General features: G+C 40.1%; 1 protein-coding gene and 1 non-coding gene across 7 annotated transcripts in view; both read left to right on the top strand.

Moving 5' to 3' along the window:
• The window catches only part of NSD3 (nuclear receptor binding SET domain protein 3), a 102,681-nt gene that overhangs the window by 57,746 nt on the left and 26,584 nt on the right, over nucleotides 1-18,351 (top strand). For 5 of the 6 annotated variants that reach the window (XM_059882211.1, XM_059882212.1, XM_059882210.1 and 2 more), the window contains 7 exons: nucleotides 1,739-1,839; nucleotides 4,145-4,190; nucleotides 7,186-7,316; nucleotides 7,919-8,047; nucleotides 8,847-8,973; nucleotides 14,770-14,967; nucleotides 15,662-15,835. In XM_059882211.1, coding sequence (XP_059738194.1) covers nucleotides 1,739-1,839; nucleotides 4,145-4,190; nucleotides 7,186-7,316; nucleotides 7,919-8,047; nucleotides 8,847-8,973; nucleotides 14,770-14,967; nucleotides 15,662-15,835 — 906 coding nt within the window. Of the gene's footprint in view, nucleotides 1-1,738; nucleotides 1,840-4,144; nucleotides 4,191-5,102; nucleotides 6,401-7,185; nucleotides 7,317-7,918; nucleotides 8,048-8,846; nucleotides 8,974-14,769; nucleotides 14,968-15,661; nucleotides 15,836-18,351 lie in introns of those variants that run through there. The other variant, XM_059882213.1, reaches the window with a different exon arrangement.
• Nucleotides 3,895-3,968, top strand: MIR2400 (microRNA mir-2400). Its single transcript, NR_031251.1, has one exon. It is a non-coding gene; the product is annotated as a microRNA mir-2400 (primary transcript).

Raw genomic sequence — 18,351 nt, 5'->3', positions numbered from 1 at the left:
TTCTCTGGTTGTCATGAGCGGGGGCTACTCTGCAGTTACAGTGCGTGGACTTCTCATTGCAGCGGCTTCTCTTTTGGCTGCAGGCTCCAGGCACGCAGGCTTCCGTAGTTTTGCAGCTTGCGGGGTCTAGAGCACAGGCTCCGTAGTTGGGGCACATGGGCTTAGTTGCTCAGCAGCATCTGGGATCTTCCCTGGACCAAAGGATCAAACCAGTGTCTGCCTGCATTGCAAGGCAGATCCTTAACCACTGGGCCACCAGGGAAGTCCAATGTTGTTTTTAAACATAGTAGAGTTTATATGTTCCTTGGGTAGCTTTCAGAATAATTTGAAGGAGTCACCACATTGCCTTATCTTTATAAGATAATAGATCAAATATCATTTGCCCTTGATGGAACAATTATATGTTGTCATCCTCAAAATAAGCAAAGATTTTTGTTTGTTTGTTTGTCTTATGCAGTTCTAGTTTCATTTTCCTCTTTCCTGGTAGGTACTTGAGTATTGATAACTAAACCGAAATATGGATCTCTGGAATACTCAGGTGTCTGTGAGGGTGGGATGCCTCTTGTTTTAGTTGATGTTTCCATCAGTGTAAAGAGAAGAGTGAGAGTAAAGGACACATTCATTTTGTGACTTCTGTGCTAGAAATTAATTAAGCACAGCTCAGAAACAATACGTTATTGTCAAACTGCCTGCTCCTGCCCCTGAAAAAGTAATGGGATCCTTCTTTGGGCTTTCGACAAAGGTGATGAGAGCTGTTTCCCCTTAGACAAGACTAATGAAGCCAAGAGGTATACAGGTGATGTGAACCCTGTATTGAGGTAGCTTCTGCAAAGTGGTTATCATCTAGTGAGGACTGTTCAGGTGGGCCAAGTGCTGAGAAGACAGAGAACAGCTGCGCGGAAAGCGTTCTTCCTGCTTTGGGTCACAGAATGAACCATTCTGGGATCCATTCCTGACTTAGTGTTTTCTCACACTGTGGCCTTAAATGTCAGTTTTATCCTTTCCAAAACGGGGTCGCAGAGTTGGATACGACTGAGGGACTGAACTGAAATAATGTGTTTTATTGCAAAGACTCTTACTGTTTAAAAACCTTCTTAGTTTCTTTTTTTCACTATTTAATATTAACAGGCTTGAAAATTTTTTCAGTGAGTTTTCCATGACTATTTTTAAAGGATTCTAGTCCCTTGATAGTCAAATTAATGATTCATTATTCGTCACATTTTTGTGTTTTTCCTCCTTTTTTCTCTTTGGTTGTTAGTAATATAACAATAGTACATCCAGCAGCCAGCCCTGTTAAGCATTTTAAAGGTAGAATTAATTTATTTGTTAATGCAAAATACATAGTACTGAATAAATTTTGAACCATTACTTCCTAGTGTCAACTGAGAATGCAGTCGTTTTCATACATTCCCGCCATCCCTTCATTCCTTCACTTATTATTGCCTACGAGTGTTGATCGTCTATTTTAGTTTGACTGTATAATTTTTAGAAACTTAATTCCTCTTTATTTGTATAGTTTAGCGTCTTTCATGAATCCTAGTCTCAACTTATCAGCCTTTACAATTTAACCTACAGTTTTCTGTGTACTCCCAAGTGTTTTAATAGTTTTTAATGATTTGTAATTACAAGACCAAAGGTAATGGATGAGAAAAGCAGGGAATTTGGTCAGATCTTAATTATTTAAATGTCAAGGCATCCTCGAGTGAGTTTTTATTTGCTTGTTTAAATTATCTTTTAGGCTCAGTAGAAAAGAAGCAGCAGAGAAGATCAATTAGAACTCGTTCTGAATCGGAGAAATCCACTGAGGTTGTGCCAAAGAAGAAGATCAAAAAGGAGCAGGTTGGCTTTCTACCTGTAGAGAGTTAAAGCCTTGTATTTGTAAATGTTGTGGCTTATGTTGGTACCTTAAAAGAAGGCGAGACCTCCCCAACACTGGATTTCCCTTCTGGACTATCTCATGCTTCTGCCCTGATGAATTCCAGTACCCAGTTCTAAGACAGCATCCCTGTGATTCTGCTTCAAGCATTTTCACAGAAAACAGTCAGGCTTCAGGAGATGGGAAACCAGTGGTCCAAGACTTTTAAAAATTCCTCTCATTTATTTTGAATTTTCTGTTATGAGCAAAATGATTTCATGTTTTCATGATTTTTATTTGGAACCATCTCTCAGTCCCCCCCCCCTTTTTTTAATTTTAATTTTTGACCTAAGCTGCTAGTATGTGTTAATTTTATTTTTTAAATAAATCAAATTAACCGTAAGAGTTTTATTTAAGAAACATAATCATAGATGATCTGGTTTTTCTGCTGATATCACAGATTTTTTTGGAATGTTGTTTTCCCAGTAGAATGACACTCACCTGTTATTGGGTTATCAGATACACACTATTTAAAAAGGGAGGGGCATGTTGACTGAAGGGTATTCAGCCAGTGTAATCATTGTAGTAATAGGCATACTAAGTTACATTTTCAAAGAAATTTTTAGAAACCATTACTCCTTTAACTTAAGCTCACAGTCAGAATTTCTCTTCATTGTTTAAAAAGATATTCATTTTTACAGACCAGACGGCTGCTATTAAACAAAAAGAATTGTGAATAGTATTAGTTCCAATAAGCTTTCTATTTTTAAAACCACTCAAATACATTTAGAAGAATGTGGAGTTTTCTATTTAAATGACTTCCTTCAGAATTTTAAACTTCCAAACTTGAGGTGATTTTGTGGGTGCGTCATGGTATCAGCAAGCATGTAAAACAATTTTTTCAGAAATAGTTTAATACAAATTTAAATAGTATACTAATCTGATGTTCTTTTATCATCATTAGCTTTCATACTTAGGAAATTATATTCCAATAAATCTTTCTAAGCTCTTGCAGGTCTACAGTATTCCTTACCAAAATGAAGTTGCGACTTTGCCAGCTGGTTCTCCAGTTCAGTCTGTGACCAGCCAGACTAAAATTAATAAGGAGAATGAGTACCAAAACCGGGACAGATTGTTAATGCACTGTGTTTAGTTAGTAGCAGAACAATACCAGTGATTATTCAGAAGATTTTATATTTGTATCGCCAATTGTATCTTGTAAAAGCTCTTCTGTTGTATGCTTTTTTCTACCTGTTGTAAAAAATAAAAAATAAAAAAATTTTTAAAAAAGCTTAAAATAATCCTTAAATATTTACAAACTGTGTTGCAACATGCATATTTCACCACATCTCAAAGAAAACTAAAATTCAGTTTGTAGCTTAAGCAGGAACTCCTCCAAAGAGCATCCTTCCTTCAATTCCAATGGTTCAGCCCTCCAGTTACCACGCATTTTACATATCCTTTGGCAGAGTAACTTCTGATCTTGCTGTCCTAATGTAGGATCAAGACATTGTTCATAAGACACTCAAGAAAGCGCTTTTGCAATGTCGCAAATTTAAGTTTGTACTAGCAGCAGAAGTATTGAGCTTCCAGCTGTATGGAGCCCATAGCACTCTCTACAGAGAGAGTCCTGGTCCCCAGCAACTGAGATGCCAGTGCAGGTGCGGAGGGTCTTTAAAGTGGTTGTGAGTTGCATTAACCTGAGTATCATAGTGGGACTTCCCTGGTGGCTCAGACGGTAAAGCCTCTGTCTACAATGCGGGAGACCCAGGTTTGAGTCCTGGGTTGGGAAGATCCCCTGGAGAAGGAAATGGCAATCCACTCCAGTACTATTGCCTGGAAAATCCCATGGACAGAGGAGCCTATCATAGTAAGTAAAAGAGGAGTATCATAGTAAGTAAAAAATTACCCTAAACCTCTTTGGGGTGGGTGGAGCTTACAGCAACCCTGGGGCTGCTTGTACAAACAACCCCTCTCCTGCCTCCCAGATGCAGAGGAAAGCATCTGGGTTGTCTTCAGGCACCGAGGAAGCAGTGGGAGAGGGCTGCCCGAGCGCATGTGGCTGAGTGTGGTCCCTTGGCGCCCAGCACAGGCAGCTCGGACTGAAACCCTCCCTGACCCTGAGACAGCTTTACCCAGAAAACGGGACCATGTCCAGATTTCAGATACATTCATTGCTCATCATGACTTAAATTGATGGCCATATTATTCCCCCCACCCCCACTCTGTTAATTTAGCAGAAGGAAAGAAAAATTCCCTACTCATGCTGTATTTTTCTGTCCAAAACAGGTTGAAACAGTTCCTCAGGCTACAGTGAAGACTGGATTACAAAAAGGTGAGTTATTTATAATGTTGCTCTGCATTTTCCTCAATTAAAACCAATTTTAAAGAATTCTTCGTACTTCATGTATTTTTGTGTGTCTCTGTAAATCATTGTTGTCACTCTTGAGTCAATGATTTGTGTGAAACTGAAGCATTCCCCTGTGTTTGTGTGTGTGTGCGTGTGCGCGCGCCTGCCTGCGTGTGTGTCTCTTAGAGTTGATCTTACTCTGTGCCTCCATGTGAAAAGTCTTGTTCGTTTTGGTAAATTGGAGAACACCACGTAGGCTTAATACCTGTTTCCAGCTTTTCTCCTTAAGATTCTGGGGTTTCACTGGTTTATAAACTAGGGATGTGACGAATCCACTTTTTTGGTATCGACTGAATACCGAATAGTAGCTATGGCAATGGTTGGCAAACCTGGACAATGACAAATCAGACGAGACCACCTGATTGAAAAAAAAAAAACTTGCCACGTTTATTTTTTACAGTGCTGTAAAATCTTTTTTTTTGTAAATTAAAATGATTCATAGCCTACTTATGGCCATTATTTGCTGATCTTATGCAGAATCTATTTGAGATATGCACAAAGTTTAAGAAACCTTAAACTTAAGTCTGTACTTTCTGTGTGCAATTTGACTGCAGTACAAACTCCATAGCATTGATTCGTGCGTTTTTTGGTGAGATCAGACTGTATTTAATGCCTGTAGTTTACTCTGGGCAAATTGCATTATTAAAAAAAAAAAAAAAAACACCAGCCTCTCTGCATTCTCGGGGAGAAGTCTGCAGCGATGGTCTCCGTGGAGATCCTCAGCAGAACTGAACAGCCTCTCGGAGGGAACACTGCTTGGCGGAGCTCCAAGAAAAGACATCGCGATCGCTGCGAGATTAGGAGGCCTGATTGCGTTGTGTTTCCACCATTCCACAGGGTCGGCGGACCGGGGCGTGCAGGGCTCTGTCAGATTCAGTGACAGCTCCGTCTCCGCAGCGATTGAGGAAACTGTGGACTGAGATTCCTGTACAATTTCATCCCAGAAACTCCAGACTTGTAGTCTCCATGCAAGATTTCTTTGTCGGCGGCTCGATAAAACAGTTTCTTTGTTTTCGATTTTGATTTTGCCAATCATCACTATTGGCGTTTTCCTGCCTGGTTTCTTCTTCAAGACTCTGAACAATTGCTTTAACATTCAAATGATTTTTTTTTTTTTTTGGTCTGAGCTGGATGGGTACAGCTTAAATCATGGGTCCAGCCTAAAAAAACCATCGTTTAACTTACACTGATCAATTTCAACATGGACTGTTTTTGGGGTTTTTTTTTTGTTTTTTGTTTTTTTCGGTTTTACGTTTTTAAATAAAGCATCATTAATGCACATCGCAGGGTTTTGCCAAACAGCCCAAACTGTATACATTACAATCATTAAAAGCTCTTATTTTTTTTAACATTAGTGCCGTTATCATGGAGAACAGCGTGGTGGCTGCCTGTGGGCAGTCTGTCCTTTTTCTAGCATTTTCAGAAACTCATCGGAAATGGCGGTACCTGTGTTTCCCTCCGAAAGCCTCTCAGTACAGCACTCCTGTTCCTCTGTTAAAACTCCTTGTTAATCCAGTGATCTTTTAGGCCAAGGAAATATGTTGTGGTGGTGTTCTGGGTCCATACACCAACAATGAAGGAGATAGATGTGTGTACTTGTGGTTTTTTTTTAAATCAGCGTTAACACGGGCAGGCACCCTCACTTTATAGATGTAAGGAAACCCTCAGTTGAAAACCTTGTAGGATGGGATGTGATGACGAGGTTCCGGTTAACCTGAGCAGTCTCACGAGGTCCACATCCTCCACCACAGACCGTGGCCACACACCAAGTACTGCTCCCTGCCCAGCCTTTGCGGATCGTCACGGCCCTCAGGAGACCTGTTCCTCCTGGGTCTCTTCTGGACTGCACACCTCCACCATAGCTTGCTGGGCTGATCTAAGATGTCTGTCTGTTGTATGGAAATTTGGGGGGGAAAAAAAAAATGTCCCAAACACAAAACTGTGGGTTGAAATATTAAGCGTCTCCTTGATTCCTTTGGTATCCACCGTGGCTGATCCACACGTTCCACCGTGGCTGTTTCTGTATCGCCTATTCTGCATTAGCCTGAGAGATTGTTGCTTTGTAACTTTTTGCACTATTGTTTTGGCCGGATTTGTATTACACACAGTTTTAAAAAAAAAAAAATTCCACACTATTCTCTGCCTTTTTTTTTTTTTTTCATACTTATTCCTTCCCGCACCAATTCCACACAGAGGCCTCTCATCCAGCTGTTCGTGATTTGGCTGCACTTGAACATTGATTGTCTGTTTACAGCCCTCAGCACTGTGTTGCCTAGATGGCATGACGTATGTCGCGGTGCTGCAGCACTTGTAATGGTCACAGTAACTGCCCTTCACCGAGGAAGTCTCAGATGAACAATTGTGAACATCCAGGATTTATCTGGGGTGGGGGGCAATACTCATCTGAAATGCAAAATTCGGGGGAAAATGGCACTATCCGTGTACGAATCGAATACAAATCAAAGATTTGTCACATCCCTAATAAAAAACAAGAAGGAGGTGTCTCTGCAACCGTATTTGTAAGCTGCACAGTGTGTTGGGTTTTATGTCTTCCCTCCCCCTGCCCCGCCAAATTGAACTGCTCTTTGCATTGCTCCAAATCGATCCGCTGTCCTGCAGTTCTCACCGAGATGGTGTTTAGGTCGGAACTTGGGCTCTGTGCCAGAAAATAGCTTTAGTGCAGGAGCTCGGAATTAAATGTTTTCAAAGAGCGGTTGTAAATTACATCACTCACCATCAGGAAGGTCAGAAGCTTATGAAGTTTTGACTCGTGACTTCAGTGTTACAAAGAGAGCTATGCTTTTTTTTTTTCTCACACTACAGATGAGTTTGGGGAAAGAAAATATTCTCCCACAAGAAAAAATTAAAACAACAAATGTTAAGCACTATTTTAGGATTAATTTCGGTGTGTTGTATTAAGGTGCCAGCGAGATTTCAGATTCCTGTAAACCTCTAAAGAAAAGGAGCCGCGCCTCAACCGACGTAGAAATGGCTGGTTCCACGTACAGAGACACGTCTGACTCCGATTCCAGAGGGCTGAGTGACCTGCAGGTAAGTTTATGTCCCAGAGCCTGGGCGCAGTGCCGTCTTGCTTTGCCAAACCAAGTAACCAAGTAATGCTTTGCCTGGCTCTTTTTTTTTGGCGAGAATGGGGAATTGGGGAAAAAAAAAATACGGGTAGTAAAGAAACCATTTTGGTTATTTCGTAACTTAGGCGTCTCTTAACTTTGCTGTTTACATCAGAGGTCTCCAACCTCCGGGATCTAAGACCTGATGACCCGAGGTGGAGCTGATGTAGTAATAAGAGAAATCAAACGCACAACAAATGTAATGCACTTGAATCATCCCGAAACCAACCCCCCTGCCCCACACCCCCAGTCCATGGAAAAGTTGTCTTCCATGAAACCTGTCCCTGGTGTCAAAAAGGTTGGGGACTGTGGTTTTACATAACAGAAGCGTAGTTTTTTGTTTTGTTTTGTTTTTCATTTTAACAGTTTCTGTCAAAACAGCAGACATCTGGTATCCAGGGGTTTTAGAAAGAAAGAAGAGGTTGTGGGAAGGTTTATTTGACCAAGGCTTACTAGGATTTTCACAGCACCTAATTTTGAGGAGATTTTTGTTTTTCTTAAAAGCCTGTTCCGTTTTCCACGCAGGCAGGCTTTGGAAAGCAAGTCGATAGCCCTTCAGCTACTGCAGAGGCAGACGTTTCTGATGTGCAGTCCGTGGATTCCAGTTTGTCACGAAGAGGCACTGGAATGAGCAGGAAGGACACTGTGTGTCAGGTAGGCAAGGGACCTGTCCTGCAGCCTGAAACAGTTGCCAGGACATCCTGCCAGTAGAACGCTTCCATCCTGTCAGAGAGGGTAGTATATTTCTTTAAAAAAAAAAAATTGTATTCCTTTATTTGGCTTCATTGGGTCTTCCTTACAGTATGTGGGATGTAGTTCCCTAGTTAGGGATCGAACCTAGGCCCCCTGCATGGGGAGCAAGGAGTCTTAGCCCCTGGTCCCAGAGAGGATAGTATCTTTCTGACTTGGAATATTACTTTAAAGCTACAGACCTCAAAGCCACTTCTGGCTCTTTTCTTCCCTTTCGGAGTTGGAATACTTAACTATTCACATGAAACTGTGGGTCCTCGCTGGGATGTTGTTGCTTAGTTGCTAAGTCATGTCTGACTCTTTTGCCACCTTGTAGACTATATAGCCCACCAGGCTCCCCTGTCCATGGGATTCTCCAGGCAAGAATACTGGAGTGGGCCCCTTTCTGAAAAATACTGCTTTGTGCAGTGAAGCAAAGTTGAAGTCTGTGGATTCCAAAGAAGGAATCATCAAAGATCGAGTATAACTTTTAAACTTTATACATATTGGGTGCAGGGAAGAGTTTGCTAGTTCAGTGGTTCTCAAAGTGAGGGCGAAGGGCTAGCTGCACAAGCACCATCAGGATACTTACTGGAAATTCTCAGGCCCAACCCAGACCCACTGAATCAGAAACCGTGGACCAGCAAGCTTGTCTTCACAGGCCCTCTAGTGGTCCCGACGCCTGGTACAGCTTGAGAACTGTTGGTTTTCTGCCTTGTTACAGATCTGTGAAAGCTCTGGTGACTCTCTGATTCCCTGTGAGGGAGAGTGCTGCAAACACTTCCACCTGGAGTGCCTGGGCTTGTCATCACCCCCTGATGGGAAGTTCGTCTGTGTCGAGTGTAAAACTGGTGAGCATCCCTATTCTGGTAGATACGGGCAGCGGGTCGGGGTATGCAGGGCCTCTGTCTCCTCTGAGTGTACAGAGGTTACATCAACCTCTGACTGTGATGGTTACATCACAAACTGTAACCATGGGGAGCTGTATTTTTAGTGGAAAGATGGAGGGGCCAGAAATTGGTTTGGGGGTGGGTGTTACCATTTATTTCTTTTACTCCATATGTAGGCTTCCACCAATCAAAATAATTTATAGAGAAAGAAATAGATAAGTTTTTATTTCTTCTGTGTCATAGCCTCGCTTCTAGGTAAAGTCATGGAAAGCAGGATGTTACCAATAATGTAAGTGAAGAGTCACCTGGTTGTGAGATGGCCTGGTAGTGCTTCTAGGAACCTGTTTGTATGTTTTTGTGGGCTTTATCTCAGTTTTGCTGTGAGGAACTATGAGCCAGTTGGATGTCAAGTATTTATGATATGCTGACCTTACCATTGATACTTTATTATTTTCCTACTCTTTCTCCCCTTTATTTGGATTCTCATAGATACTTATTTTATACTTTTTTACTTGTGTGCCTCCAAAAATCTTTTGTATATTCCAAATTCCATTAGAACAGTAACTTTGTTTTTAACCAAACACTTCCTAAATGCCAGCTGCTGTTAATACTCGGCATTTTATCTTCTTATCTTGTTTGATCCTCATTACATTATGAGATCGCTACTATTATTATGTCCATTTTACAGAGTGTGAAACTGAGGTTCAGAGCGTTTGGTTCCCAGCCTTGCCCAGAGTCACAGACGTACAGGGTGAAGCTGGGGTTCCGGCCCAGGAGGCAGAGCTTGACCCCAGAGTCCTTGCTCTTTCCCACTGCCTTCTGCCACCTTGACCCAGTAGACGGGGATCATGTATCATATATCCTGACCACACCCACACACCCTTACTTATATACACAGGCAAAACCTAAGCTACAGAAGGTGTTTTAAAGAAATAACTTATATTTTTCCCTACGTAAGGTATCGTTTTATTGATCACATTTAGACTCTGCAGAAGAACTTTTGGACAGTTTGCCAGCTGACAGCCTCAGAGTCAGATCATCTACACATTGTTTTATTTGGCCTTCAGAATGAGTTCTGGACGTGTAAACACACAACAAGCACGTACTCTTGGTTCCCCACCTTCCCTACCATGCCCCTTTTCTGAAACTCTGTCACTGAGTCGTTGATGTGCCTGTAGTTTAAATTAAGCTTTCAAATTTTCAGCCTGTAGTTTAAATTACTGATGGGAAGGACCATGTATCTCAGTATTAAAACACTCTTAGGGCTTCTTTTCTAACTCTAGAATCCAGCAGAAATCTGCCAACAAATGTTAGATGTAATCTAATTTGGTACACATCTGCTAGAAAATTTAAGAAGGAAATTTGCTTTAAAAACAATTTAAGTAAAACAAAGTTAGAGGACTCATACTTCCTGATTTCAGAATTTACTACAAAGCTACAGTAATTAAAACAGTGTAGTACTGGCATAAAGACATAAACCAATGAAATAGATTAGGGAGCCCAGAAATAAACTCACATATATGGTCAAATGATTTTTTAACAAGGGTGCAAACACTGGTCAATAGTGTTTTCAATAAATGGTGCTGGGAAAATTGGATCCACATTCATTGAACTTGAACCCTTACCCTATGCCATATATATATGTGTGTGTGTGTATATATATATATATATATATATATACACACATATAAATTCAAAGTGATCAAAGACCAGAACATAAGAGCTAAAAGTATAAAACTCATAGGTGAAAATACCAGAAATAAATAAATAATCCAATTCAAAATTGAGCAGACATTTCTCCAAAGTAATAACACAAATGGCCGGTAAGACATGAGAAAATGTTCATTTTCATTACAAACATCATTAGTAATTCAGGAAATGCAAAAGTAACTTTTTAAAATTGCTTTTGATACATTTTTTTATCACATGAAAATCAGTTGGATACCAATGTGGTACACTGCCAACATATTAGGAATATAAACTCAGATTCTTTAGGAAGTTTTTTAATTTGTTTGTTTATCAAAAGATAAACAAACACATTATATGTAAAAAGTATTACAGGATACATGCCTGATAAGTTCTTATACTTCCACTTTCTATTGTTTAAGACAAATGTGACTTCTGGATAGAAAACATTTTCATTGGCCCTTTTGAATAAAATGTGTAACAGGCAGTTTTACTTGTTACTTTCTTATTCTAAGAAGACCATAGTTTTAGGAAGACCATGTCCTACTGGGGCTTCCCTGGTAGCTTAGTTGGTAAAGAATCCACCTGCAATGCATGAGACCCAATTTGATTCCTGGGTCAAGAAAATCCCCTGGAGAAGGGATAGGCTACTCCAATATTCTTGGGCTTCCGTTGTAGCTCAGCTGGTAAAGAATCTGCCTGCAAAGTGGGAGACCTAGATTTGATTCCTGAGTTGGGAAGATCCCCTGGAGAAGGGAAAGGCTACCCCCTCCAGTATTCTGGCCCGGAGAATTCCATGGACTGTATAGTCCATGGGGTCGCAAAGAGTCGGACATGACTGAGTGACTTTCCCATGCCCTAGTGAGGAGGGAGAGCAGTGGAATCATCCCCATGCTAGAGCCCTAAGCCTGAGTCTTACAGGGATTTATAGCTCAGCTCTGTTAGTGTAATGGCACTGCTCGTTACAACAATTTTCATTTATATTAGACTTACTTTGATCATTATGAAAGCCTATTTCATTTTTACATGGAGCAGTTTATGCATTAGATACAGCCAAACCTTTTTAAACTTTAAAATAATTTTCTTTTAATTTTTTACATTTATAAAAGTTATTTTAAAAACAATAGTATTTCTTTCTTATCTATCCATATGTTAAAATGTAATTTGAAATCATATATATGCAATGGGACAACAGCAACCAAAAAAAACCCTGCTGTTCTTTATTTCTGTAATAAAAACAATTTTTAAAAAAATTTGAACATCACTGTTCGTAAGTACTAATTTTGAAGAATTTTTGTAATTCACCCAATTTAACACTGCTGTATTTTATTTCTACAACAAAGCCAGTTAAAAACGACAACAAATATTTGAACATCACAGTTATAAGTACTGATTTTAAAGGATCTTTATGACTTAGTCAAATTGTAATGGTTAGCTACTTCCAAAACCGCATCTAACTTTCTGTAAAAAATCAAAACAAAAAACTATTCCTTGTACATTTTTTTCCTTCAGAATTTTTATAGCATCATAAGAAAAATGAGCAAAAGACTTGAACACTTCCCAAAAGATGAATCCAAATAAATAGCCACTTAGAATTTCCATATGTCACAAGACACAAAATGAAAACGCCAGTCCTGATTTTCAAAGGCAGATAACGACAGCTTTCGGTTGTTTGCAGTTACAAACAGTACTTCAGCCAACACCCTTCTACATGTACAGGCCTTCTCTAACGCAGACAGCAAGTAGAATGTCTAGGCCACAGAAAGTGGATGTCTCCTTTCAGAATGGACACTGCTCTGCTGCCTTCTGAGCTAGTTCTTTCCAGCTTAACTCCCACCAGCAATGCATGAGTGCCGTTTCACCACACCCTGATCACAGCCAGCACTATCAAACTCTACATTTTTTTCCTATTTGATGAATTTTTCCAATGTTACTTGTGGTTTTAATTAGCATTTATCTGATTACTAGTAAAGTTGAGCATTTTGGCATATGTTTATTGGCTGTCTGTCTTTTTTGCTTTCTGTAAATTGCCTGTTCATACCCTTTGCCCACTTTTATATTAGGCCATTTCTACATTGATTTATAGTTCTTTATATCGGTTCAGTTGCTAAGTCACGTCAGCCTCTCGTGACCCCATGGACCGTAGCCCACTAGGCTCCTCTGACCATGGGATTTCCCAGGCAAGAATACTGGAGTGGTGTGCCATTTCCTTCTTCAGGGGATCTTCCTGATGGAAGGGTCGAACCCCATGTCTCCTGCATTGCAGGTGAATTCTTTACTGCCGAGCCACCAGGGAAGCTCATAAGTCTTGTGATCTTTGCTTATATATGTTACATATATTTTCCCCATGATTCTTCTTTATTTTGTATTGATTGATGATTGGCTAATACATGGATGCTAAGTTGCTTCAGTTGTGTCGACTCTTTGTGACCCTATGGACTGAGCCCTCCAGGCTTCTCTGTCCATTAGATTCTCCAGGCAAGAATACTGGTGTGGGTTGCCATTTCCTCCTCCAGGGGATCTTCCTGACCCAGGGATCAAACCCGAGTCTCTTATGTCTCCTGCATTGGCAGGCAGGTTCCTTACCCCTAGTGCCATCTGGGAAGCCCGATTGATTGGTTACAGCATAGCTGATTTATATTAGTTTCAGGTGGAAACCATAATGATTCAATATTTTCATAGAATATACTTCTTTCAAAGTTATAAATTATTAGCTATATTTCCTGTGCTGTACAATATATCCTTGCATCTTACCTATTTTATTGTACATAGTAGTTTGTACCTTTTAATCACCTACGCTTATCTTGCCCCTTTTCACCACTCCTTCCCACGGTAACCATTAGTTTGTTCTGTTTCTGTGAGACTGTGTTGTTATATTCATTCATTTGATTTTTAGATTCTACATATAAGTGATAATATCACATATGAACTCTTTATATAACAAAACATAATCCTTTGTCATCCTTGTTGCATTTATTTTTCTACATCTGTTTGTTTTTCACTTGTTCCCATTTTTTGTGGTTTTTTTTCTTCCCCATTCTAATTGTTTCTATCTCAAAATGTTTGGCAGATTGACCAGTGGAGCCATCTGAGCTTCAAAGTTTCTGTATTGGTTTCTAATTGTAGTTTCAATTTCCTAAATAGTTTATAGAACTATCATATTTTCTATTTATTTTTGTGCCAGTGTTAATAAGTTCTGTTTTTCTAGGAATCTATTCATCCAAATTTTCAAATTTATGCAAAAAGGTAGTGACATCCTCCTATTTGTTTAAACATTTGTAGGATTTGTAGTGATGCATCATTTTGCATTTCTGATATTCTTAATATTGCTGCTTTTTCTGCATTTTTTTATTAGTAACTTGTTGCCAGGGATATCAGTTCTTTTTCAAAGAACCGAGTTTCAGTTTTGTTAGTTCTTCCCAGTACCTATTGACTTCACCCCCTTCTTGCAGAGTGCATTCACTGGTGCAGAATTCTGGCTTGGTAACAGTTTTCTTTCAGCCCTTAGTGATAGCATCCCCTGGCTTCCAGCTTTCTCTTTCCATCAGCTTTCAGTCTTGTATCTCTGAAGGGGATTTTAATATTTTCTCTTTGTCCTTGATTTTCTGCAGTTTTAATAAGACATCTAGCCATAACTTTCTGTTTTTATTAGGATCATGAGTTTTCATTTTATGTCTGATCTACAAATGGAAATTGTGATTATCTGATGACATCTGTCTTCACTGGTTATTTGTTTATTCTCAGTTGGGAAGACCTTGCCACTCTCAGGTGTTGAAAAATTCTGCTCTAGGTTTTCTATGGACTCTATTTTAGTGTAAAGTGAGAAATGGGGATCTGAATTGCTTTTAGTGCTGTATCTTCAAATGGATGATCAATTATTGTAGAAAGTCAATTATTCTAGCAAGTTTTATTGTCATATTTTAACTATTTGTATATTAAAATCTTTTTGTATATTAAAATCTTACACATAGTAGTAGAATCTGTGGAGGGAGGAGTTAGCTCTCTGATATCAGTAGCTGCTTCTGTTTAATCCAGATTTTCTTTAAACTGTGTTCCTCACCAATTTTGCAGGACAGCACCCGTGTTTTTCATGTAAAGTGTCTGGTGCGGATGTGAAGCGTTGCTCTGTCAGCGCTTGTGGGAAATTTTACCATGAAGCCTGTGTCCGCAAATTCCCCACTGCCGTCTTTGAGTCAAAAGGCTTCCGCTGTCCCCAGCACTGCTGTTCTGCCTGCTCTATGGAGAAAGATATCCACAAAGCAAGTAAAGGTAAAACAAAGCTAACGAAGGGGACAGCGTTTGGGGTTGTTTTAAGTGCAGTGGCAAACAGTAAGCACGTTATTATAAAGAACATTGGGCATCCTCCCTTTGTTTATCTGTAGCTATTGCAGCTGGGCCACAGTAGATAGTAAAGTAAGTGGTAAATAGATAGTAAAATAAGATAGTAAAAAACACAGTCGTATCTGACTCTCTGTGACCCCAGGGACTGTAGCCCACCAGGCTCCTCTGTCCATGGAGTTATCCTGGCAAGAATACTGGAGTGGGTTGCCATTTCCTTCTCCAGGGGATCTTCCCAACCCAGGGATCAAACCTGTGTCTCCTGCACTGGCAGAAGGATTCTTGACCACTGAACCACCAGGATAGCCCTAAGATAAGTGGATTCTAGGTTCTAATCCAGACCATGAGAAGAAAATTCCATATGTTCAAAATTACCCCTGGAAATTCCTTCAACAGGTGCCATACTGACAACCACCATTTCTCCAGCACTGGAGCAGACACAGATTTTTTGAGTGACCTCTAGATGGGCACTACATTTAGGGACCATACAGCATAGAAATGGCAGAGCCAAACTAGTGAGATTTTCATTCTACTATAACCAGCATCATCCTGGGTCCCCAAAGATCTCCCTTTGTGTCAGCAGATGCCTTGTGACCCAGGGTCCTCCCTGACCATCTTCCAATAGGTCGCATGGTGAGATGTCTGCGGTGCCCAGTCGCCTACCACTCCGTAGATGCTTGCATTGCCGCCGGCAGCACCCTCGTGTCTTCCTGCGTTCTCATCTGCAGTAATCATTCCACACGGAGCAGTGGCTCTTCGTCTGCTGTAAATGTAGGCTTTTGTTTCGTTTGCGCCAGAGGTGAGTCTCGGTCCTTTCTCTTCGGGTCTTTCTGGGTTCATTGGTATATTTCCCCGTTAAAAACAAGTTCCAGGAATACCCCTAAGAGAGATGAACACTTCAGCAACCGGTCCCTTTTGTTACATTAGATACTCAGACTGTTAGAATATTAATCCTTCCATAAATTAAGCTAAATTCTGCTTAATTTCTTAGTAACTTAGAATTAAAGATGAGTCCTCAGTGTTCCTATTTGGAGCGTCAAAAGATTGCAGTTGACCCTTGAACCACATGGGTTTGAACTACCCGCACCCACTTGTGTGCACTGTTTTCTCAGTGTGTACTCCAAGACTTCGATCCAGTGTTGGTGGAATCCGCAGATGCGGGAGAGAGACGACTGTAAAGTTACAAAAGATTCTGACTGCGATTCTGACTGTTTAAGGGTCAACTCTCTTCACTTTTCCAAACAATTCTTCTGTTTGAAATAGAATCTTCTCATGTCATATTATGTAATCCAGAGTTTTCAACTAATTTAGATTTCACTTGCAAGGCAAGAAGAGCACATTTATTTTTCAATTATTTATGTTGTATTTTATCATGTTTTGGTCTGGCATCAAGGGAGGCCTAATGGGATACAGCCAAGGCAACATATGGGGTGTATTACTTAAGAGCCTGCAGTGCAGGCTTTCTTACTTGCCAGCTGTTGATATTTAAGTCTGCCAAGAGATTGATCAATTAAAAACAATATTGTGTCCCTGAGGGTGTCAGTGAACTTGAGTTCATGATAAATCTACAGTAGAATTTCTTTAGTTGAATATGATACGGAGTATTCAGCTTTACAGAATGTCTCAGCTATATTATAATAAAAACAGTGTTTAGTGTAATATAAAGTGTAAGCATTTTAGAAATCAATTAATATCCCCAAACACAGTTTGTTGGGATTTTTTTGTCATAAATGCTGTTTTCTAAACTTCCCTTAGTGTGAAATTCTTGAAAGGATTCTATGGCATATCAGGCCTATTAGATTATACTTAGCCCATATTGCGGAGAAGGCAATGGCACCCCACTCCAGTACTCTTGCCTGGAAAATCCCATGGACAGAGGAGCCTGGTAGGCTGCAGTCCATGGGGTCGAGAAGAGTCAGACACGACTGAGCAACTTCACTTTCACTTTTCACTTTGATGCATTGGAGAAGGAAATGGCAACCAACTCCAGTGTTCTTGCCTGGAGAATCCCAGGGACAGGGGAGCCTGGTGGGCTGCCGTCTATGGGGTCGCACAGAGTCGGACACGACTGAAGCGACTTAGCAGCAGCAGTAGCCCATATTGAAAAAGAAGTTTGAGATCTTGTTTTCTTTTTTTAAAGAATTTTTTATTGGAGTATTGTTGCCTTACCACGTTGTGTCAGTTTCTGCTGTACAGCAAAGTGAATCAGCTCTATATTTACATATATCCTAACCCTTTGTTTGGATTTCCTTCCCATTTAGGTCACCACAGAGCATTGAGTAGAGTTCCCTGTGCTGTACGGGAGGTTCTCATTAGTTATCTACTTTATACATAGTGGTTGTGTTTTATTTTGTTTAGGAGACAGTTCTTTCAATTTGGTAAAAGTACTATAAAATATTTTTAATAGAATTTAGCTAGTGTGATAGATCTTGAGTTGTTTTACTTTTGTAACTCTCATTTAAAAAAAAAAAAAAGGACCAGAGGAGGTGGACAATAAAGGATTAAGTAACTGGTAGTCCTTGTAGCAGCCAGCTGAGTCAGTGCACACATTGCTTTGAGCTGGCCTGTTTGGCAAGCATGTGGGGTGGCCGCTGTCAGAGAGAAGTGCTGGGTAGAACAGTGAGGGCAGCTGTATTCTGCCCTGAAGGCTGTACGGCACAGGGAGGAGAAGATTGGACGTGTCTCATGCCACATTGCATTAGCCAAAGAAAATGTCAGCATGTGCCTTGTCCCTCTCCCCCTTCCTAAGAAAGGCATGACAGGGTGAAAAAGCTGAATGACTAGCTTTAGAGACTTTCAAATAGATGAGTATCAGTGATAACATAAAGTCTCTGTTGCTTTGTAAATAGTACTTTTACTCACTTTCACTTGGAGTGATGGGGGTGGTGTGTGTGTGTATGTGTAACTGAGCCAACATTTTATTAATAAATATCAAGTTTAAAACTATTGTGTTGGCTTACTCGAGAGTACATTCTGAATCAAGTACCATCAGTAAGTATATCAACCAATATTTGTTTTTGCTCTATTTCATTCAATGATTGGGTGACCTTTAAAGCAGGTGTTTTTTTTATTTAAGTAAGGTAGAAAATAACCCCTTGTCAAGGAACCTAGTTTTAGAGCAAATTCTAACCGTTTTAACTTTCATGCCTTGATTAAAAGCTTGACATAATGGAAACTCCATGTTTTAACAACAGGATCACATTTGGATTTTATCAATTTGGCAGTTATTCTGCAAGATTTGCTGTACTGAAATGCCTTTTTAAGAACAAGATTATTTAATTCCCAAATACTCTAACTGCAGCTTTGCACAGTAAA

This window comes from Bos taurus, chromosome 27 (genome assembly GCF_002263795.3).
Source record: "Bos taurus isolate L1 Dominette 01449 registration number 42190680 breed Hereford chromosome 27, ARS-UCD2.0, whole genome shotgun sequence".
NCBI lineage: Eukaryota > Metazoa > Chordata > Mammalia > Artiodactyla > Bovidae > Bos > Bos taurus.
Note: the sequence above shows the minus strand (reverse complement) of the source record. Positions and strands in the feature narration are given on the sequence as shown.